The following is a 24,150-nucleotide window of genomic DNA, read 5'->3' on the forward strand; positions in this document are numbered from 1 at the left end:
GAGTGCTACAAGATTTCCACTTTTATTTGTAGTACATTTTGTACATCCTATACCTCCCCACATAATCACTTATCTAAATTGTACATTATTCATCAGCATAGTTTGTCAGATATAATTTTAGTATATAGTGGTAGGCAAATCACTTTATCAGTGAATTATGCTTGAACCCATGTGGTTCTGTGTGGTTTCCTGGTCTTTGTCCAGCCAGCACAGGTTTGACCTCCTCCCTCGACCACACCAGGCTGTGAATTCTGACAAAGATCTGATGAATGCCTCTTTTCTGTGCATTTCTGGGGCCTTCTTCAGTTTCACACTGTATCTTCACAGTGCTCTGAGAGGGGCTGCTATGACAATAGTTTACCAAACATTCATAAACACGCTGGGGTTTTCAGGAATAACTGAAATGGGACAGATTCCCCTTCGAGGTTCAGAACTACAGATGTAAATGTAGTTCAGATGTAACACACACACACACACACACACACACACACACACACATTTCAATTCAGTTATATTTAATTGTCACTTACTACAACATCCATTTTCCCAAAGCAGTTTGTCCAGATAGGAGTACTGCCCTTAAGGTATTAGGGAAGGTCCATTGGGAGGAAACAAGGCTCTATGATCAATGTTGACTAAATGGGTATAAAGCCCAAATCATTGTGTTGTGGTGAAACCCTGTAACTTTGGAACGAGTTGTGGTGAGTGCTGTTTGTGTTCCAGAACTAATCATCCATACCTGACCTCACTTACCGTTATCATGGCATAATGCAATCTGATTCCCACAGAAATGTGGGAGTGTAATGAGTGTAAAGACTTCTCAGAAGGGTAGGGAATACTCCCCTTTAAATTCTTATATTTCAGGGTTAATATGGGATGAGCTGATGTCCACTTATATTTGGCCGTCTGCTGTGTATATACAAAGCACCTCTTCCCAACAACTAGCTTTCACAATACAGTTTAAAAGAGTGGCTGATGAAACTGCAAGGAAAACCGTATGAAGTTGCAAGTAGTATATAAGGTAAGTGATTCTGACGTGCCAGTGTCATATTGTTTCACAGAAAACCAGATTAGCTTTGATTTGAAGAGGCAAGAAGAGTGGCCTAAAGTTGCTTTGCTATGTGCCACGCCTGGAGGAAATGCATGATCGAACCCTCACACACACACACAAACACACACACACACACACACACACACACACACACACACAATCACAATGTCCACATTGTGTCATTCAGTAAGGCCTGCATGAGTTGTATAATGAAGTGTGATTGGCTTTCATCCTGTCTCCTTTCTCCTTATTTCTCCTTTTTTAAAGCACCAAAAATCACCAAGATTAACAGTTTAATTGTACAAAAAACAAAGTATAAAAGTACAATATAAATGTAAAATCTGTCATTTGAACTTTATTGGGCTGTAGAATTGATTATTAATCCTAGAATATAGTAAAAGGAACCAGCAGATGCCAAATGATGTGTACAACCTGCTTTGTATCTATCTATCTATCTCTCTATCTATGTACAGTACATACAATCCTCCAGCCATCCATCCATTACACATACAACAGCCATTTTTATTTTCCAGTTTATTTTAATGTAAAAATATCACTCACTCCTGATTTCATTCAGATTACTCACAAACAGGTTAAATAATAATAATAATAATAATAATAATAATAATCCATGGCAATATGCCTGATATAACTGATAGTACAGAAGTAGAAGAGTGTCTCGCTCCCTTGCTCCTCTCATGGAAAATATTCCAGATTCTTTCAGAATGATTTCCTGGCCTGCCAGGTCAATCCACTACAATGGGCAACAGCAATGGCACTGTCAGCAGTGTCACAGCCCCAGCACTGTGCTTAGGAAAACAAAAACATCAGAACCAACCCAATAATACGACATCTGTATTTCTCAATTTTAAATAAACAAAATAGGCTTGAGAACCTAATATTTATGTGCATGCACATTTTTACTGGACAAGAACATCATTAAAAACATTTATGTGCTTCATATCATTTTACAGGATGCCCTTTCCCTGCAGAAAAGAAGATAAACAAAGGAAAATGTTTAGTAGCAAACAATCATTTACAACATGATACCATACACTGCATATACACTGGACATCATAAGTTTGGGGACAGGCAGTTGTCTTCAAACTTTTGACCGTCAACAGACAGGGAGGAAAAAAAAGGAGGAAAAAATTGCTGGAGTCAGAAACTCGATGATATTTCATGGGACCCGATGGCTTTAATAACAACGTCTTGTAATCCGTGTTTAAGAAGTCTTCTCCAGCCGTAAACAAGGCTCAGTGTGAATGGACGTTATGATGGCCGTCCACTGAGCCACAAAATGTGTTACGAAGTGCTGTGTTTGGGAGTTCGTCCATGGAGTGTACGTTCAGATGATGGCAAACACTCTGAATGCTTTTCCTACTGTGGGATTCTGGAGGCTGAGGGAAAATAAAGAACACAGACCGATTATTTATGTGTTTTTAAGAATCCAATAAATACCTCCTACTCCAAAGGCCACAACTGGGGTGGTCCATACTAATCTCAATAAGTTTTGGGCTCATCTGACCACTGCAGTAAATAATGAGGTCAGCTCTCCAAGACAGGGGGCTGTTAGTTGAATTAGATCAGCACATTTAATGCCAACCTGCAATTATGCAGATAGAAAATGTCATCACTGGCACAGTGTACATCCAAGACAACCTCACACTGTTCAACTCTTAATGGATTTGGGCAAAAATTTTGACCATTCTACCCCTTACCCTCAATACAGGCAGCCAGTACATCCTGGGTGTCCGAAATTCAATGTCGTTAACAACGAATGATGTACAGATGATGATTCTTAAACAATGACACAAAGTTTCTATTACATAAAGCACTGTGAAGCAGTCCCTAAATGTGAGAAAAAGCACCCTTTGTGGTGTAAATCCTGACGGAGTGACAAAAATAAAGACAAGAATTTGTGCAGGTACCTATTATTTGTGCCTTTCAGTAATACTGACTAAAATGGTAACTTCATAAACATATTTCACAAAGCTAAAAAGACTAGTAGCGCTAATCTTAAAGCTAAAAGCTGGAAGAATGGCAGTACAACCACTTGCATTGCTAAATAAAAGAGAGAAAGATCGAGGTAGAAAAGGATTCCAACAAAAAAAATGGTTGGATAAAGACAGAAGGCAAACCAGAGTGAACCTCACTGTAGCTTTCCATTGGTGGAGGTACATTAGGCTGCAAAAAAAAAAACCTTGAAAGGTTGATGTTTTTCTGCTAGATAGGTAATTATCAGGGCTGGGTTTCCCAAAAGCATTTTAGAACAAAGACGATTCGTAAGTGGTAGTGAGAGCATCAAACCAAACACTCTCTCGCTGTTAAGATGATCTTAACTTTTAGATCTTTTATGAAACTGGGCCCTGTTTGTTTTTGTGTGGACTATTTGTTATTTTCCTGAATTATGCAGTGATCAAGGGTTTTAGAAGTGGAGCTTAAAGTAAGGAGGACTTTTTCAATTGAACTTTTTTAAAAGCCAGCTTACTAGTTTCCAGCAAATCACCAACTCCAGCTTTAAAGCTTGAATTTTGCCTTTATTTCCCCCAGTTTGTGAAGTCTAATCTTCCATTTCTTGTGAGCTACTTTAGCTTCATAAATCCAGCACAAGGCTTAAAAAGCAAACCAATGTTTATTCTATTGAGCCGCAAGGAGAAATTCATGTATTATGTAAAGTACAATTCTCCGCTTTGACTCCAGTCCTTCGGCATTGGCAGTGAATATTGATTATTTTCCCCAGTTTCATTTTACAAGAGCTGTGTGTTTATTCCGTGGTTAAACCCAAGGACACTTACCTCTCTGATGTAATTCCATTCTGGTTTGATCCAATATGTTGCCGCCTCCTGTCCACAGGCATCACGTCCAGATATCCTCCCAAATCATTCTGAATCACACCAGCATGAATCCCCGCACGGCAGATACTGGACTTCTGTTCAAATGGACAGTAAAAAGAAGTTTGGAGACTTGTACAAAAATAGAAATTGTTGGCTAATATCTAAACCAAAAATTAGATGCATGAAATATCTCTCAGTACTTCCCTGCTCTAACTGTTTGAAAGCAGCACTGGCCAGAGTTAATCTTAGCCATTGTAGCCACTTTACCTGAAAACTGAAAGTATCTTATAAACACCTAACCATGCTCTAAATATTTACAAGAGCGTATAAATGATAATAGACTTACATCTGCGTAATAACGTGTCCCAATCACACGTGCTTGGCTGTTGTACAGACAATTCCGAGGACAAAATAACCTGAAAAACAAACACTTTCTATAGTCTATAGACAACTATATTGATTACATGTACACAAGGGATATGGCAACCATTTTGCTTTTGAAACACAGTCACCTTGCACAGTGTCTGACCGGCTTTTTGAATGGACAGTACTGAGCCACCGTTGTGTCACAACTGACGGCTTTTACTGCAAAAGAAAAATTAATAAAAGACATTCATTAGCCTTGGGGTTCACAGAATTAATGCCTGGCATTACTAAACCATGTGTAATTTATTACTAGTTACTTTTTAATCATGCTTTCTTGAAAGGACCCATTGAAGACAGTAGTAGAGGAGATGTTTTATTTTATTATGGGATGTTAGTAACGTAATGATAATGTGTTTTTGTGTCTACAGTCTTGTTAACGTTCTTTTTCACCTGAACCTGTTGGTACATATTTATATTTGAATGTTAGAGCTAAAGTGCAGTGGTAAGGTTCCTGAAGTTGAAGGGCATTGATAGGGTTTAAAAGGGTTAATAAGCAGGCCATACTGACCTGGTACTTTTGACACAGTGAAGGCATTAGCGCTGTGGTTTTTCCTGTGGAGGAAGTGGATGAAAAATAAACGTGAGCGCGGTGCTGAATTCCTCAGAGTTAGCTACAGGCCGCAGAGTGACTCAGCTGTAACTTACGCAAGAGTCTGGACGCCGTTTTTGAAGGACTTTGTGAAGCGCTGTTTTCTACCCACTCTGGTGATGTCCAACCAGCCTCCATCATCATCTATAACTCCAGCATGTAAACCTGCACCACAGATACTGGATTGCTGGAGAAGAAAAACAGTATAATGGATGAAGACATAACACCAGTAGTAACCTGGGGAAATATTTATAAGCAGTTTTAGTAAAATTGTATCAAATTAGTCAAAGAAAAAAACATACAAGAAATACAATTTTATACAAAAATACTCTTCTCCTATTAAAAATAAACAATAAAGGCAGCACAAAGCTTCTGCAGAAAACTAAATAATAATATATGAATGATAATATTTTAGGCATAACATATGTATGCAACAACAGCACATGATTAGAAAAGTCAAGCAAATTCAAATTCAATTTTCTGCATTTTTTTTAAGAAACAAATACAGTTTCATGGTAAAAATGATGGTTTAAGACAGGGTTAGTGTTAATGATGGGTTAAGACTGGTCTATTGAAGTTAGTGTTGAAGTTTAGACCTGATACGATGTGATGATCATGTATTATGTAGTATGTACATACTGTATATTACCTACCATGTCATAATGGCCTGATCCAATCACTTTTCCATAACTGTGTAAACAACCTGCTGGACATTCATATCTGTTTATGAACAACAAAACAGTCTTCAGTGTTTGGGAAAAAAAGAAAACACTAACATCCAACACAGGGACCGCTTTGGAATGTATCAGTCATCATGGATTATAACAATAATGGGTGAATTACAAGCTATTAGATATAATAAAAATATAGTGTATTGTCCTATATTTTCCAGTGCATTTATTCCAGTTTATTCAGTGTATTAAAATATAAATTATAAATATTATAAATTATACAGTGTCTGTAAGTACCTGTTGCAGGTTGTTCCTTTGCATTGATCCCTTAACTTTGTATCACATGACACTTGCTGTGCTGGAAAAGGTAATATAATATATATATAACAACAGAACATAAAAAGTAGCATGACTAATTTAAGCAGTGTTAATTTAATCAGTTAAAAGTTCACATAACCTACATAGGTCCCTATAGTTCCTATGCATAAGGCAGCTCTCTAGCAGTTTACATGTAACCAGTGTCTCAATTCACAACTTAACAAATGTAACTGACAAAATACTACAGAATCAGGAGGTCATACACATTTGCTCTGTGCTGATGACGTCATTGGTGTCTAGGCTGATGCTGGGGGGAGTTGGGGAAGGCTCTGATTGGTGGGAAACCTGACTCCTGACAGGCTCTTGCTCTGGTTCAATATAATTACTCTCCTCTGGCTCTGGATCATAATACCTCTGGCTGCCATCATCTGGAAAAATAAGAAATAAGACAGCATAACATCTAAGTACATCAAAATTTGGGATCATCTAAACTTCTTGTGAAATTTACCAAAAGGGGAATTTGTAAAATCTGTTTTTCTGTAAAGATATTAGATTAACACATTTGTTGTAAACATGTGTCCACAGCTCTCATGAGTTACTGTTTCTCTGATTTGGTTAATATGAAGTGCAGTACCTTTATAGCAGAGATTATCTCTGCAGCCACCTCCATAACTGGCCGGACAAGCGGAGCATGGGCGTCCATGTTTATATGGAGCATGACCCCACCAGTTCCCCCTGAGAAAAACACACACACTAAGGATAGTACAACACCAAATGTACATATTATAAGAGCAGATGATCGACAATTATGTTGATACCAGAGATGATAGGTGATATGATGGGATTGTTTTTGAGATCAACAATAAAGAGGCTATTGTGGATAAAGTCAGCTGCATGTTACAGTACAAAGGGATCATACTCGCACCTGTATTTAAAGCTATAGGATAGTATGTGAAATATTAAATAAAAATAGTGATATGATGCTTTTTCAATTTTTGAGATTCATCTCATTTTAAAGTGGCTTTAATGAATCACATGTGCCTGGGAAAGGACTGCTAAAATCTACAATGCTCTGCAGTAATGTAGTCAGGAAGAAAAATGCCTGAGAAATGAAGACTTTACTCACGGTGGGGAGTAATTGCAGACTAAATAAACAGCTTTGGCCCAGATCATGCCCCAGACATTCATGTTGTAACACACATTGATGGCACAGCCAATCTTATTACTGGTCGCCCAAACCAGCTGAAAGCACACAGGAAACAAAGAAAACCCTTAAAAGACAGTAATAATGCGCAACTTTTATACAGAAGTAATAAACTGACACTTGAATACTGACAAGTAGAAAGTACAACACACTTCCAAGATTTAAGTTTAAAGACATGCAAAAATCTCCTCAAATGGCTTTTGAATATGTTATTTATTAAAAAATTGGTTACATATAATAAGCACTGTAACTGTGTCGTTATATATGATTGTAGCAAGATTTCAATATTTTCAATATTCTTTTGCTCCCCAAACTCCTGCATAAATCTTTCTGATCAAACATTGATCCTCAAAAAGCCTCAAGTTCTGCTGTTTCAGTACAACGATGATCATCATCATTCTTAGAAGCAATATGAAGCGAGATTTCCCCAAGGCATCATAGCACGACAATACTCTGTTTATGGCTGTGATATCACGGTCCTAAATGCTCTTTCAATCATACAGCTGCTGTTGCTACATGCCTAATCTTTTGGGAAACATAGCCTAAGCCTTGTATAGCTGTTTCCACTGCAGTATTGTGAATAAAAGGATATTATGATCTGGACAGGATGGTGGAGTATGAACACTCATTGTAGACAATATTATACATCCTCAAATCTTAGCTCATTGAATCCAACATGATCTATCTGGATGTATTGTGAATTAAGCAACATTTCTACCTGTGTATAGTGTGTACACACAGGTCCAGAGCATCGGTATGGACAGTAGGGGTCACACTCCTGAGGATATGGGAAACTGAAATAACGGACCTCATCATACCATGCCTGAACATGGAAGGTGGGAGGTCTGTCTCTGAAAAACAAAGAAATAGCAATTGTCACCATTCTATCTGTTGGCAAAGAATCAAACCATCCCAAATACCTAAAACCTTTATTTTGTCTTTCAATTTACTTTCTGGGATGCAGCACGTGGCGCTTTTCACGGTGGCGCAGCAGGTAGTGTCGCAGTCTTTGGGGGTTTCCTCCGGGTGATTGTCTGTGAGGAGTGTGGTGTGTTCTTCCTATGTCTGCGTGGGTTTCCTCCGGTGGACTGTCTGTGAGGAGTGTGGTGTGTTCTTCCTATGTCTGCGTGGGTTTCCTCCGGTGGACTGTCTGTGAGGAGTGTGGTGTGTTCTCCCTGTGTCTGCGTGGGTTTCCTCCGGGTGACTGTCTGTGAGGAGTGTGGTGTGTTCTCCCTGTGTCTGCGTGGGTTTCCTCCGGGTGACTCTGTGAGGAGTGTGGTGTGTTCTCTCTGTGTCTGCGTGGGTTTCCTCCGGGTGATTGTCTGTGAGGAGTGTGGTGTGTTCTCCCTGTGTTTGCGTGGGTTTCCTCCAAGTGACTGTCTGTGAGGAGTTTGGTGTGTTCCCCCTGTGTCCGCTTGGGTTTCCTCAGGGTGCTCCGGTTTCCTCCCACACTCCAAAAACACATGTTGGTAGGTGGATTGGCGACTCAAAAGTGCCAGTAGGTGTGAGTGTGTGAGTGAATGTGTGAGTGTGTGTGTGTGTGTTGCCCTGTGAAGGACTGGCGCCCCCTCCAGGGTGTATTCCTGCCTTGCGCCCAATGATTCCAGGTAGGCTCTGGACCCACCGTGACCCTGAATTGGATAATGGTTACAGATAATGGATGGATGGAATTTACTTTCTGTGATCTAGGTTTAGAGCATTAAACACATTTGAAGTTTGATTCTTATCACTAACACAGTGAAACATTAAGACTCTAAGTTTCTGTAGAGCAAAACATTTCACCTTTAATGCCCCTCTGCGACTGTATTTACACTTCAATGACTTAATTGTATAGAATAATGTTACACAGAGTAATATAGAAAATTTTTAAAATCTGTTGAATTCTTTCCAAAAGCTGGGAGTAAACTTTATTAATATGTAAATACGCAGCTTTAAATCGTGTCAAGTACATCGCTTTGTTTATTTATTAATATATCTATCTATCTAGATTTCTATCTATCTGTCTGCCATAACCACACTAAAGATGAACTAAAGCGGGATGTCTGCCTTACAAACTAAGAATAACCCAACATTAAGTGCATTTGCATTTAATACTGAGGTAACAAAGAGAATAATTGCTGACACCACTCTGTTAGAAAGAATGGAATATGTAGCGTAATTTAACTAGGTTTGATTTATTTATTTATTTTTGACTGTAGGCCTACTGCTGTGATTAAAGAATACATTTGCCCCCCAAAAAGCTGATGTTGGGTTGAAAATCTGTACGTATTACTTGCCCCCAGACAACGTGGTGCTGAAGTAGACAAAAAGAAGTGGTGAGTAGCTAGGAGCTGAAATTATGAAAGAATCTGAATTTATGAAAGAGCACTAATTGTTAAAAACTTTCTTATTTGTCTACAGCACACATTGCTACAATTAAAATGCTGATGTCGACGAATGAAAAGCTAATTGGAGACAGCTCCCTAAAGAGATTTGAACTTGTTCTCATTATTTGTGAACTATGCTGAGCAGCTGGAATTAGAAACATTTGCTTTTAAAGAATAGCCTGGGTCAACATGCTAATGCGGCTAACTAGGAAAGCATTCCAGTCAGTCCTATAAGTTCCATAGGTTCGGATGCTGGAAAAGCTTGACTAAACTAGCCTGGCAGATGGAGAAGTTTGGTTAAACATTATTTATTTCCAAGCTGTTTTGATTGAAATGTACCTAAGTCTTTTAGCATGTAGTTGAAGCAGTTTTTGATTGTTTACATTGAAGGACAAGGCTTTCCACATTAACATACTCCATATTTACCCTTATAAGTTTTCTCCATTAATTTTTAGACGGGAAACACCTCATAGAACTGGCTTGAAAATCACTTATTCACATAATGTTACATACAGTTCACTGATATTTAAAAACTGAGGCTGTTCGGCACTTCACATCAAAGGCCCTATGTGTCATTCATTCAGTGATCAGTCTCCTGCTTTATGACATATACCCTATTAGAGTTTTGCATAATCTGCAGCTCACCTTCCCCAGTGAGCCCCCAGGTTCTGTCCAATCTGCGTGAGCAGGTGAGGCGGACCGTGTTCCCACAGACAGGTGTGAGCCCAGTCCTCAGCACTGCGCTCCAGCTCTGTATCCCACACCTGACACACACACACACACACACACACACACACACAGTGAAAACGGTGGGGTTTAACATTTAGAAGATGAGATATTATTAGAACTTGATTCATGGCTTGTGATTTTTTTATTTATTTTTTATTTTATTTTATTTCTTTGCATAATCAAAGTCCAAAAGCTCAGCATTAGCATAGCAACTAAATTTAGAAGGCAGTGGAACTTTAGAGCACCTCTTTCTTAAGAGGAAACAATCTCGCTGCATGTGGTAAACCGTCAAACATGTCAGAAAAATAAACCACTCTTAAAATAAGTTCAGTTGCCAACATTTTTGTTGAATTGTTGTAATTTCTCAAGCCTGGTCCTACTCTCTAGACGTCAGTTCATGGCTATTTGGACACTGTAACACTCTAGATAGGGATCTAAACGTAGGTCAGTAGCCGTTTAAAAACCATAATGTGGTCCTGCATCACTGGCTTTACACAAGAAATCAGCTGTACCTGTGCCACTGATGATTTAACTGAGGCATACCTCTTTACTGGACTTGATCAGGGCTAATTGAAAATTACTGATAAACTTAAAGTGCCCCATAGCAGTTAATATGTTCCATGTGTGGACGATATTCATTCTTTAAATCCCAAAAGATTTTTTCCAGTAAATCCTGTTACAGAAAACAAGCTCCTGATACACACTCCACAGACAGGTTGTATACGCTACAAAGCACTGTAAAAATAGGACATTCGGGAACTGCTGCACATGAGCCAAGGGTCACTGTGCCCAATGCCAAGTGTGCACTAGATGGGTATAAAGCCACAGACCATTGGGCTGTGGAGCAGTGGGAATGATGGCGCTCCATCCAGTAAAACTGAATGACTTGGAATGTCAGAACCCTCTGATTCTGTTGGCTGAATGCCATTAACCCCCTTATTTGCTGCAAAATATAAAGTATATCGTCCCCAAAACAGGAAAAGCTGTTACAAGAGGAAATACTGGATAAGCAGATGTCGGTAAAGTTTTGCTTATTATCTTCCTTAACTCTGAAATATTACCTAACACTCTTAAGTGGATGATTGATTTAAGATCAATACCAGCTTTAAGAAACTGTGCAAGATCCCTGCAGCTTCTGAAGGTGCTTTTAACTTCTGAGACTCACTTTCTGACACTCTTTACTTGAGGCAACACCTCATTAGCTGTTATACTTGAGTCCTGGGTGCAATCCAACTAAAATATGAATCTCCTGTGACCTACTTGGTTCCTGTTCAGAGCAATTGCCTCAAAGTCAAGGGTGAGGGGGTTGTGTGTGTTGGGGGTGGGTGGGGTGTTGAAATATTGTCCCTTCCTTCTCTTTTAGTGACTCACACAGTGTGGAGGGATCCAGAGATGGACAGATTCAACAGAACGGTTATTAGACCCAGCAGATCACAGATGGCCTTGACTTTAAAAGAGACTTAAAACTGTGCTCTGAAGAGTTTAAAGTCGTGTTCCTTTGAAGACAGAATCCAGCGAGAACACAGCAAACCTTGTTATAGGCTTCTGTTTCCATTCTGTTGGGTCTGTTCTCTGTATTGTCGCTTGAAGTATCCATTTGTGCCAGAACCTGGCCTTGTGTCATATGTGTCAGGCACCGTATAACCATAAATAATAGAACAGAGCGGAACATAATAGCACCATTTTGTGCAACAGCTTTCTGTGAGTTTCTCGAGGCTGGTTTCTATCACCATCTGAGGTTCTCTAGAATGGAGCAATGTCTTCTCTGCTCAGTATATAGACCTTTAGTCAGTTTATAAACCTGTGCTTAGTATATAAACATGTGCTCAGTGTATAAATCTCCACACAGTTTATAAATCTGTGCATTCTACACCTGTCCACATCAGCTAGAGGTTTCACACAGGGACAGCAGAAGTGCTGAAAAAAAGTGGATTTTGAACTTGAGACAAGTTTGTGGTCTACTGCAAACATTTTAGGCCGGCTGGGGGCCCATAACAAACACACACACACACATACACACACACACTCCCACAGCCTCCTGCTGTTGCTGGGGCCCAGCCAGAAATTTCATTTCTTGTGAAGCTGTGAGCCCTCACCAAATATCACACACTCCTGGAACTTGCCTTTACTCTCTTATAGCACGTCCTTTTGCAATGTTCTGGCCACACTGGAGACAAGCACTGGCTCTTGAAATAAAAACTCAGCAGCGGACACCTCAGGACAATATATTAAAAGAAATATAGTGAGGTGAAGGGCAGTGGCTGTTTCTCATAGTGCCCACAAATCAATGAGGCGTACTGAGGCCTTTCTGTCCAAGCGCTAATCTCTTACAATAACAGTGTTCCCTGCTCTGTGCTTTTCGAGCTGGAGTTTCCGGAGATTTCAAGCAAATATCAAAAGCTTAATTGCCGTGTGGAATGTAAAGTCTTTATGTAAATATCAATAGTGCCTCAGTATCCAATTTGAAGAATGATAAAGTTAAGATGTGACTGCATGCAGCATGTAAATAGGGTCATGTGACCGTCGAATGTGGTTATAAAGTACATGACTTCTCTCACCATGTACTCCATATTGGACGCAGGAGGGTAAACCTGCCCCCGGAGCTTGTTGTGAAGGTCCAGGATGAGTTGCATGTCACTGGCTGAGATCGCCCTCCTGCCCCTGGGCCTCGCCTCCCACCATGACTCCTCCTTCTCCAGGTAACTCTGCAGCATCTCCTCCACCTGGGTGGCGTTGGGGATCACCATTGCCACTGCAGCTTCAGCATACAGAAGAAACAGAGCGTGGAACAACAGGGGCAATTGTGAAGGCTTCATGGCCAGATAAGTCCCACAGTTTGATTTAATGGTACTTTAACCTGTAAGGAAAGGAGCAGAAAACACAGTCAAGGTCTATTTCAGTTGCAAATGAACACTACATTGTTTTAAATTTAGACTTTCTTTAGGATTGGTTTTATGTGACTAGACCTCAACTAACTTGCTTTAGGTTCTGACGTAATGCAATCAATTTATGTTCTATTCCTACTGAATTTGTGTTAAAAGTAACTGGATTTTGGCCTCGTGCCATTGGATATTCATTCATTATCTGTAATCTGGAGCACCCGGAGGAAACCCACGCAGACACAGGGAGAACACACCACACTCCTCACAGACAGTCACCCGGAGGAAACCCACGCAGACACAGGGAGAACACACCACACTCCTCACAGACAGTCACCCGGAGGAAACCCACGCAGACACAGGGAGAACACACCACACTCCTCACAGACAGTCACCCGGAGGAAACCCACGCAGACACAGGGAGAACACACCACACTCCTCACAGACAGTCACCCGGAGGAAACCCACGCAGACACAGAGCGAACACACCACACTCCTCACAGACAGTCACAAGGTGGAAACCCATGCAGACACAGGGAGAACACACCACACTCCTCACAGACAGTCACCCGGAGGAAACCCACGCAGACACAAATAAAACACACCACACTCCTCACAGACAGTCACCCGGAGGAAACCCACGCAGACACAGAGAGAACACACCACACTCCTCACAGCCAGTCACCCGGAGGAAACCCACGCAGACACAGGGAGAACACACCACACTCCTCACAGACAGTCACCCGGAGGAAACCCACACAGACACAGGGAGAACACACCACACTCCTCACAGACAGTCACCTGGAGGAAACCCACGCAGACACAGGGAGAACACACCACACTCCTCACAGACAGTCAGGGTTGCGTAATATTAATTGTAGTATTCCAATTAAATCTAAAATTTTACTCTGGGTCAATAAAGTGTTATCTTATCCTGTCTTATCTTAAACTGTAGTTTTATATAATGGGCATTTATCGTTAATAAATGCATTCTGGTTGATTGTAGATGTATTTGCTCTCATAGTTTTGCTACAGTTTGGATCCTGGTTTAATGCAGTTGTGCTGAGAATGTAAGCCATTCATGTTCTGGTTGCATGCATGTGGGTTTCGGTCTGAATCATGCAGTAGTGTCTTGGTCCAAACTAATTGGGTTTGAACATACAATCAGCTTTTAGACTTATTTATTTGGGTTTTAGCTTCATCCAGCTGGTTTCAGGGCTCATACAAATGCTTCTCATTCATGCAGCTGTGAACTGCACTGTCAGCATTTTTGCACAAGGAACTGTAGCTATCAAAGCAGGTTGACACACACATGCAATATTTCACGAGATTGTGCCTTACATTAAATGTGCAAACAGCAAAACCATCATCAAAGCCAACTTTTTTTCTTTTTTTTTAAAGACATCTACTAAAACACACTGCAGTTTGCATTTAAAACTAACCATGAGTAAAGTTCTCTGACTGCAAAAACAATGCACTTTACTGTGATACTCACCTTCTGTATCGTGTCCCCCACTGAAGCGGAGAGTGTTAGTGTCCAGCAGAAAAGTTTGCAGTGCAGCCCTCACTGGATTATTTCAGGTTTGTTTGATTGCCCTGCAGGTAGAATATTTGCCTTGGAACTGGAGCATCTGAGTTCAGTAAAGCACCAGAAATGCTGCCTCTGCTCTTATATCCTCCATGTGGCTTCAGTTAGGCGTGACTTGTGGGCCACCCCCCCCCCCCACCACCCCCCTTACACACACACACACACACACACACACACACACACACATTTCCCCCTTTACACCGCAAAGCCCCCAAGAGCACTGACCATGCTTTACTCTCGAAGGCAACATCCACTGAATTTTCAGAATTTCTGCATAATTTCTGATTCCAGATAAATGTATCCAGATTTATTTTACACATCCACTGTCTCAATCACTGTCTCACAATCAATGTGAGATGCACGAGTCTCAGGTCACCTTGTCTAATGCCAAGCACAGATTTGAACCTTGACTGATCGGCTGTGTTTGAGGTGTAAACAATGAAAAATTTGATTTCTTCCAGAACCATGAGTTTGAGCCTGTTGTAGCTGTCATATGTTAATGTGGTGCACAAGTTTTGATGAAATGTGACTAAAATCAACAGCTCTTCCCTCTGTGGCTGCTGCTGTGCATCTGGAACAGCTGGAAACAGTGAAGTCCTCTGTGAAAAGAGAAAGCCCACCACACTGCTCTGATTCACCATTCACTGCTGCTCCATCTGTGACTGTGCATATGGCAAAAATAACACTGGGCAGCTTCTAAAATAACAGCACTCCCAGGGTGCACTACTGGGGATATATATTTTATTGTGATTATTATTTTTTTTATTGTAACTGTTTTGATGAATTTAAATGAATTTCTATTAATTAATTTATGCTTTGTTTGTGACATTTATGTTTTTATTGTTATTACTATTCTTCTTATTATTAACAACAACAACAACAATAACAATAACAATAATAATAATAATAATCCTGTTAGTGTTGTTGTTATTTAAAACGCTGGTGCTGTTGATACCACGATTTTAATACTATTCTGAAACCTTAAAATATAAAAAGCCTATATTCGGTTTATTCAACCTGTCCTTCCACTGTGTGACATAGAGAGCAGTTATTAATGGAGCCAGAAGATGGCAGCATTAGGCGAGTTTTATAAACTACAGATTTCTACTGTGATGTCCCCCATGCAAAACTTCAGGAAGGCTTTGCGCTGGATGTTTGAACACTGCTGTGAGGATCTGATTGAACTCAGCAGTGAGAGCATTATTGAGGTCTGCATCACAAACTCCACCCCATTCCACCTCTCAAGAGTAAACAGCTCCAGTGTTTCAGAGTAGCCATAGCTTTGCACTAGAACGTCCCATTTTTCTCTGTCTGTGGTGTGTCCACACTAACCTGTGCAGATCAATGTTGAAGACTAATGTATTCCTCTATGTCTCAGGCTTAATGTAGGCAGCAGCTTGACCTATATCTTTTTCCTGTGAAAGCTGAACTAATATAGATTGGGGGTTTGGAGGCTGTAGGGGGGAAGGAGGGGCTGAAGGAGGGTTATTTTTCAATTTCCGATCGTCTCAGATCCAGTGCCAGCTCCACAGGCCCAGGAAGTTAGAAAAATAAAAAGGGACGAGGCTTTGGCCAGAACAAACAGACGGTTGATTTGTTGTTTCTTATGGTCCTGCTTCATCAGCACTGAGGGGTGCTAGAGGTTTCTTCACTCAGACTAGTCTTTCTCATCCGTGATGTGTACATGAGACCTCTATTAAATATGTCATCTCACTTTATATGTAATTTTATCAGTAATGGATGAACTGTAGTCCTGTACAACGTCATAGGGGATGAATACAACAGAACAACAGGCATTAACAGAATCCTCTGCATCTACCACAAGAACATATTATAAGTCTACACTTTTAAACCAAGACATCACATTAAACACAACAGCTCATATATGCATAATTAATTATGACGTGTTCTCCCTGGGCGGCACGGTGGCGCAGCACCGTATTCCCGCCTTGCGCCCGATGATTTTAGGTAGGCTCTGGACCCCCCGCGACCCTAAATTGGATAAGCGGTTACAGATAATGGATGGATGGATGTGTTCTCCCTGTGTCTGCGTGGGTTTCCTCCGGGTGACTGTCTGTGAGGAGTGTGGTGTGTTCTCCGTGTCTGCGTGGGTTTCCTCCGGGTGACTGTCTGTGAGGAGTGTGGTGTGTTCTCTCTGTGTCTGTGTGGGTTTCCTCCGGGTGACTGTCTGTGAGGAGTGTGGTGTGTTCTCTCTGTGTCTGTGTGGGTTTCCTCCGGGTGACTGTCTGTGAGGTGTGTGGTGTGTTCTCTCCGTGTCTGCGTGGGTTTCCTCCGGGTGACTGTCTGTGAGGAATGTGGTGTGTTCTCCGTGTCCGCGTGGGTTTCCTCCGGGTGATTGTCTGTGAGGTGTGTGGTGTGTTCTCCCTGTGTCCGCGTGGGTTTCCTCCGGGTGACTGTCTGTGAGGAGCGTGGTGTGTTCTCTGTGTCCGCGTGGGTTTCCTCCGGGTGCTCCGGTTTCCTACCACGCTCCAAAAACACACATTGGTAGGTGGATTCGTGACTCAAAAGTGTCTGTAGGTGTGTGTTGTCCTGTGAAGGACTGGCGCCCCCTCCAGGGTGTATTCCCGCCTTGCGCCCAATGATTCCAGGTAGGCTCTGGACCCACTGCGACCCTGAACTGGATAAGGGTTACAGATAATGAATGAACGAATGATAATTACGACACAAACACAAGACTCATTTTAACAGAGCACCACTTTATTTATATTTATTCAGTACAAAAGCTGAATGAGATACTTTGGGCAGAATAATGTAAATAAGAGTAAAACAAACTGAAATAAATATACATCCTCAGTGCATTCCCTATCTCACAATGTGGGAGTTTACATTTAATTCAAATCCACTACAACACAAACTGGAGCTGTCTGAATGGTGTTGTAACTGCAGGTTAATAGGATTATTTGTGTACTATGAATACAGAAATTGGTAGGATATAAACAGAGGCATTTATAGTTGGGACTATTTCATGGAAAAGCAAATTGCTGTGTTTCTTCCAAATTAAAATTTGCAAAAATAAAGAGACTTTAGACAAGATATTTTCTCTAAGAAAGTGATTTGACCAGAAATATCCAAGCATTCGAATGTGACTCTATTCAGTTATATTCAGTACAGTAATATATAGTGTAATATAGCACAAGTGAGCACCATGTATGATGTGACAATGAGCACCATGTAAGAGGTGACGGTAATACCCCATAACGTTGTCTCAGCATGGACTTCCATGCCTCGGCTTAAATGACTGTTGAGAGGTACTGGTAAAAAAGAAACAAAAACACATTCACATCAACTCATATAAGAAGTGTCAGGTCACTGGACGGGACTGCATCGAAAAATCAAGCAGAATGTCATTTTTTTTTAATTTGTTTAAAGAAATTGTGCAATCTATAAACAGCAACTCAAACAAACAGGGGTTTCCAAAACTGGAGTTCAAACATGATTAAAATCTACAGAGAAAATGGGACTCCCACACAAGGCCTGGTAAAGCACCAAAACTGTCCTCATCATTTCACAAAGGACAGCCAATTCTGCACAACTGTACACAACGTCCTTAGGTGCGCTGATGTGGAAGACATGTTTTGGCCGATGAAAACACACACACACTCTCTGTAGTTGTTGATATGAACATGCCACATCAGTAATCATAGATATATAAGATTTGACACTGACCAAAACACAGATAGAGTTGTGTTGAAGCACCTTGGCAAAGCCCTGACAGTAAACCTTTAACAGAAGATCAATATAAGTATCAGTGAAACAGCAAAACTTGTGTATGGAGATATTTATCACAGGCTTTAAAGAGAAACTCCACTGAATTTTCCGTGTTGTAAAATTCATCCCAATACATCATTGGGAGAATCATTCACAGTGTTGGTGAATGGAACCAGACATCAGAAGACATCAAAAAAACGTTTAAAAACCTTTACAGATATGAAGTATAAAAGCTCAGAATTCAGTAAATGAATTGACAATGCGACGTCTGGTTACTTTCGCCAACACTTCAGTCTAAACCTTTCTGAACGCTCTCACACAAAAACTCATTTTGAAAACGATTGGTGGAACTCCCCTTTAACTGTGTACCAGTACAAACCTCAGTTATCTAAAGCAGCAGCATAGGTGCATACTTAAAAATAGTCATTAAAAAGTCATAAAAGTCTTAGGATTAGCATAATTTCTGGATATTTTGTATAAAACTTGACACAAATACAATGATGTACAAAACACTGTGTTCCACATATTGTCGTCTATTCTGATAACATTAAAACAGATAGCTTATTTAAACCAGTACATGAAGTTGGTGTTAAGAGCAGGGAAGCACATGTTGTTGCTGCAGGATCCGCCATAGCTTGGGGGGCATGCTGAGCATGGGACCCCCACTCTATACGGAGCTTCTCCTATCCAGTTGCCTCTGAAAAACACACCATTGCACACATTAGCACAGATTAATGCATTCCTAAATGATCCAAGTTCACTGAGAACACCAAGCAAAGCCCAAACTGATTTATGAAGATAATTTTGCACATTCAATCCACCTACCAATTAGTGTTATTGGATTTTAACAGGAAACCAGAGTGCCTGGTGTAAACCCTTGCAGACACAGGGAGAATACACCAAAAGCGTCATAGACAATGACCTGAGGTGAGGGTCAATGTGGAGATGCGTAGCAATATCACTATCCACAGCTGTACACACAGGTTTATTGTGTACAGCAGTTTGGCTCCACCCACTTTAGCCCTGCCCCGCCCACTGAGACCTTTTATGTACCAGTCTTAAAGGCACAGTATTAAAAACAGCTGTACTTATAGAGGACTAAGAGCAGTTGTTTTTGTCTGCTCTGTAACGTCTGAATCGGCTCATCACCTGATAATTACCACAACCTTCTTAAGTAAAATCAGATGTTTGGAAGGAGGAAAAAGTCAGTGTGGACTAAAGACCATTGTGCTTAGGTGTTTTTAACCCTTAGTGTCACCAAAAGCATGCTGCACTTTCAAGTAAATTATTTCCCGCCTGTAGCTCACAGAACGAAATGGAGAAATTGTGTGGAACCTATCAATTTATTCCACATTAGTGTTTAAAAGAAGAAAGAAAGAACTATTTTTTTGTCCTGCCAATACACAGAGTAAATCAAACCCAAAATATAACCAAAATGCAATCAGTAAATCAGTCAAATATTTACAGAAGGATTGAGTGTTTATCTGAGAGAGGTTACTCACTTTGGGGAGTAATTACACACAAGGTAAGTGGCCTGTCTCCACACTGCTCCCCACACCACCATGTTGTAACACACATGAACAGCACACCCCACTCGGTTTGACGTGGCCCAGACCATCTGCACACAAAAACCATCAGGACGAGCACAACTTTATGCCCAAATGCTGCTTTAACTCAGGCCTTCCTTTGGTCAGGACTTACCTGTGTGTAGTGGGTGCACATGGGTCCATAGCAGCGCATGGGGCACCTGGGGTTACAGTCCCGTGGATATGGAAAAACATAATCCTTCACTTCATCGTACCAGGGTTTGACCAACTGGAGGATAGAGCGATAACTGGGGAAAGAAATAGAATAATGAATGCTGACAGACTTTTTAACGCAGCACTGCACAATGTGGAAAAAATACCATAATTCTAAATTCAGATCATCTGTGAATGGCCAATTTAAACACAAGAGTTTTGATTTATACACCTACAAGAGTGTGTCAAGGCTTGTCACACTACAAGAACATTTATTCATTCATTCATTCATTCATTATCTGTAACCCTTATCCAGTTCAGGGTCGCGGTGGGTCCAGAGCCTACCTGGAATCAAATCAAATCAAATCAAATCAAATTTATTTATATAGCGCTTTTCACAACTGATGTTGTCACAAAGCAGCTTCACAGAATTCCAGTAAGACAAAGATTTGACATGAAATGTAAAAACAAATGTAAAACCCTCAATTGAGCAAGCCAGGGGCGACAGTGGCAAGGAAAAACTCCCCCATCTGAGGAAGAAACCTTGGGAGGAACCAAGGCTCACAAGGGGTGACCCATCCTCCTCTGGTCAAGGATCATCATTGGGCGCAAGGCGGGAATACACCCTGGAGGGGGCGCCAGTCCTTCACAGAGCAACACAGACACACACACATTCACTCACACACTCATACCTACGGACACTTTTGAGTCGCCAATCCACCTACCAACGTGTGTTTTTGGACTGTGGGAGGAAACCGGAGCACCCGGAGGAAACCCACACAGACACAGGGAGAACACATCAACTCCTCACAGACAGTCACCCGGAGGAAACCCACGCAGACACAGGAAGAACACACCACACTCCTCACAGACAGTCACCCGGAGGAAACCCACGCAGACAGAGGGAGAACACACCAGCTCCTCACAGACAATCACCTGGAGTGGGAATCGAACCCACAACCTCCAGGCCCCTGGAGCTGTGTGACTGCGACACTAACCTGCTCCACCACCATGCCGCCCACTGCAAGAACACGTGTCAGCAAATAACGGTTCAAGAACAACGTTGCTCAATTAGTTTTTGGATTTCAGGTATTTCCCTCTGTGTTGCATAATATTACATTTATTCTTTCCATTCATTCATCTTCTAAGTTAGTTATATCTGAAACTGGGTTTCCATGGGCCCAGAGCCTACCTAGAAGAACTGGCTGCAAAGTTCAATGGCCACATTCTCTCATTAGACACTAACAGACAACGTATTTCAGACTGTGTTTGGTTAGAAGCTCCAAGCACACAATTAAATGCATCGTCATCCGTTAGAGGGTCCATTTGCATATTGTACTCTTCTGTGAATATGCTGCGCAACGACTAAGACAGCAGTGTTTATTTAAATATGATATACTTAGCATCACTACTGTGTAGTAGCATTTATAACAGAAATGCAGAGGAATTGCTATAACGTCATCAGCCTGACGTTAACTGCCTAAAAACCAATAATAAATCCTTAACCAGAAAATGAATTCATATTTGCTGGTTTCTAAAGAGTCTGTCCATGGTCCTGAAACGTTGAATTAACAAAATCCTTATTTGGAATTTGTGTTTTATTAAGTAACTTGGTAATAACATTAAAAATATTCTGTATATAACAAGTCAACATTTTAAAGACTCAATCCAGAGTGGGTGAGACTTACTTGCCGGTTCGTACGGCGAGGTTTTGGCCGAGGTATCTGAGCAGATACGGGGGTCCGTGGTCCCAGATGCAAGTGGCTGCCCAGGCCTCTGCCGACCGAGCCAATCCCTCGTCCCACATCTGCTCATATTCAATGATCAAATTAAACACAGGTTTTGTTTAGACACCAATTGTTCATAATATTAATGTGATCAACTTCTGCACTCATTATCCACTTTCCTGCTCCGTTGACCATATAAGCACACTTTGTAGTTCTATAATTACAGACTGTAGTCTGTCTGTAGCTCTGCATACTTTGTTAGCCCTCTTTCACCCTGCTCTTTAATGGTCAGGACCAGCACACAGTCGTATTTATTTGAGTGGTGGATCATTCACTGCACTGATTTGGCTTTGATGTGTTGGTGTGTGTTGTGCTGGTATGCGTGGATCAGACACAGCAGTGTCACTGGAGTTTTTACACTCCTTAGTTTCAATGCTGGACTTAGAACATTTTACCAAGCACATAGATATGTCCATGTCTTTTCTTTAATACTGACTCTGGGTCTAATAATAGCATGCCTTTAAAGTCAGTGTGTCTTCTATGTCTGTGTGGGCTTTGAACATTCAGCATTATAGAGTGTGAACTCTATTAAGTAGAGAATTTTAATTCCCTACAGAATCCATATTGTAGACAAATAACATCAAACATGAGACTGGATACCATTTTTAATTTACTTTTAATTTATTTTTTTTAATCCAGTCTGGAGGCCTGATCCTGTGAAAGGGGGTTTGAATTCTATCAGTGAAAGCAGCAGTAAAACATGAACACTGCTTCTATTAAAAGAAGCACGTATCTGTTTCAATACCAGGTTGATCTTAGATTTAGGAAATATGTTTGAAAATATGTCCATCTTGCTCCCCTTGGCCATGTAAGGAAGTATTAAAACGGACAGCTGAATGCTAAAGACTGTCCACCAGAGGGAACACACACACGAACCGTGGAGTTCTTCGGTTTTACCGAACGGTGGTGCTGTTTCTTCAACTGTGCTGGGCTTCATATCCATTCAGAGCTTGGAGTTGGACTGAAGAACAAAAAATAGCCAAAAGCTGGGTTCTTGCCCTTAAACAGGTGCGGGAATGTGTTAACTAAGATGTAATGAAGGATATAGACTTTATTACTTTCAAACCAAACCTGGTCATTTAAACCGGAAGCTCCACAAAAAGCACATCCTCCCAGAAGTTTACAGACACACGCTCATCCAAAATTGCTTCTGAAATGAAGGATGTTAATAAAAACTGCGCCTGCAAAAGCGTTTTCTAATTTAGTGGGAAAGCTTTACACTAAACGTTGGAACATTTCTATGAGGATTTGATTGCAGTCAGCCACGAAAGCATTAGTGAGGACAGGTGCTGATGTTGGATGATTAGCTCCACCACGCTGACTCATCCCAGAGCTTGGCTTATTGCTCCATAGAACTCACTCAACCCTATTCAGGGCGGGGGGGTTCTACTAATAAAGCCGTTCTACTGAGATGACTAAAGCATGGATTACGTCCTCCTTCAAGTAGAGAACTTCCAGAAGAAAAACTTCTAGTTTAACTGATACAAACTTTGATTCCACTCATTTGTGAAGGGTGTCTAACATTTTCTTTGACTACTCACCATGTACTCCATGTTTGCCGCCGGCGGGAAGACGTTGGCTCGGACTTTGTTGTGATAGTCCAGGATGGCGACCATGTCGCTCTGGGAGATGTAGCGCTTTTTCCTGGGTTTGGACAGAGACGCGTTAAAGGGCTCCTCCACGTTGTTTTTAATGGTCACGTTCGCTCCGGTTTCCAAAGAATCTGTGGCGTTTCTCAAAGTCAATGCACTTGCTCCAGTGGCGAGGAAGAAGAGCATCAGGTCGATGAAGAAAAAGCGGCTCTTCCTCATCTTCCTCAGTTCCAAATCACAACTCAAGACTAAAAGCGAATAAATCCCAACAGGACCCCCCCCCCCAAAAAAAGCTCTAATTCTAGCGGAAATAAGCCGGATTCTCACTCTAATTCGATTTATAGTAGCACTATCACTGATCTGCCTGCTCTCTCTCTCTCTCTCTCTCTCTTTCCTCTGCTCTTTTTCAGATCCTTTATATGAAGGTCCCTCCCTGTCACCTGGAACACACTAGGAAAATAACACACACACACACACACATACACACGCCCCATTGTGTCAATTCAAATAAACTCCTAATGGGATTCAGCTTCAAGGGCAACTCCATCAAAGTTTCAGTATAGAAAACTTTGTCATTAATTTATAGACTGCATAAATAAGACTGTATTAATAAGCGTAAGTGGATTTTGACTGCTTCTAATCTGT

General features: G+C 41.1%; 2 protein-coding genes across 3 annotated transcripts; both read right to left on the reverse strand.

Moving 5' to 3' along the window:
• Nucleotides 1-1,829: 1,829 nt before the first annotated feature.
• Nucleotides 1,830-14,696, reverse strand: LOC136675693 (cysteine-rich secretory protein LCCL domain-containing 1-like). Its single transcript, XM_066652400.1, has 15 exons — nt 14,566-14,696; nt 12,750-13,048; nt 10,108-10,226; nt 7,815-7,947; nt 7,019-7,134; nt 6,527-6,627; nt 6,156-6,320; nt 5,872-5,932; nt 5,557-5,623; nt 4,960-5,090; nt 4,823-4,866; nt 4,401-4,473; nt 4,235-4,304; nt 3,850-3,983; nt 1,830-2,451 (listed from the first exon to the last, which is right to left on the reverse strand). Exons 2-15 carry the CDS (start codon nt 13,005-13,007, stop codon nt 2,400-2,402), a joined length of 1,524 nt encoding a protein of 507 aa, XP_066508497.1. The 5' UTR covers nt 13,008-13,048; nt 14,566-14,696; the 3' UTR covers nt 1,830-2,399.
• Nucleotides 14,697-17,426: 2,730 nt separating this feature from the next.
• On the reverse strand, nt 17,427-23,855 carry LOC136675866 (peptidase inhibitor 15-like). Of its 2 annotated transcripts, XM_066652654.1 has the most exons (6): nt 23,455-23,855; nt 21,815-21,933; nt 20,089-20,221; nt 19,890-20,005; nt 18,965-19,084; nt 17,427-18,399 (listed from the first exon to the last, which is right to left on the reverse strand). In XM_066652654.1, exons 1-6 carry the CDS (start codon nt 23,722-23,724, stop codon nt 18,318-18,320), a joined length of 840 nt encoding a protein of 279 aa, XP_066508751.1. In that variant the 5' UTR covers nt 23,725-23,855; the 3' UTR covers nt 17,427-18,317. The 2 variants fall into 2 exon arrangements, with proteins under 2 accessions (XP_066508751.1, XP_066508754.1); XM_066652657.1 differs by having other exon boundaries at nt 17,427-19,084.
• Between the last annotated feature and the right edge of the window lie 295 nt (nt 23,856-24,150).

The sequence above is a fragment of the Hoplias malabaricus genome, chromosome X1 (assembly GCF_029633855.1).
Source record: "Hoplias malabaricus isolate fHopMal1 chromosome X1, fHopMal1.hap1, whole genome shotgun sequence".
In the NCBI taxonomy this organism is placed as follows: Eukaryota; Metazoa; Chordata; class Actinopteri; order Characiformes; family Erythrinidae; genus Hoplias; species Hoplias malabaricus.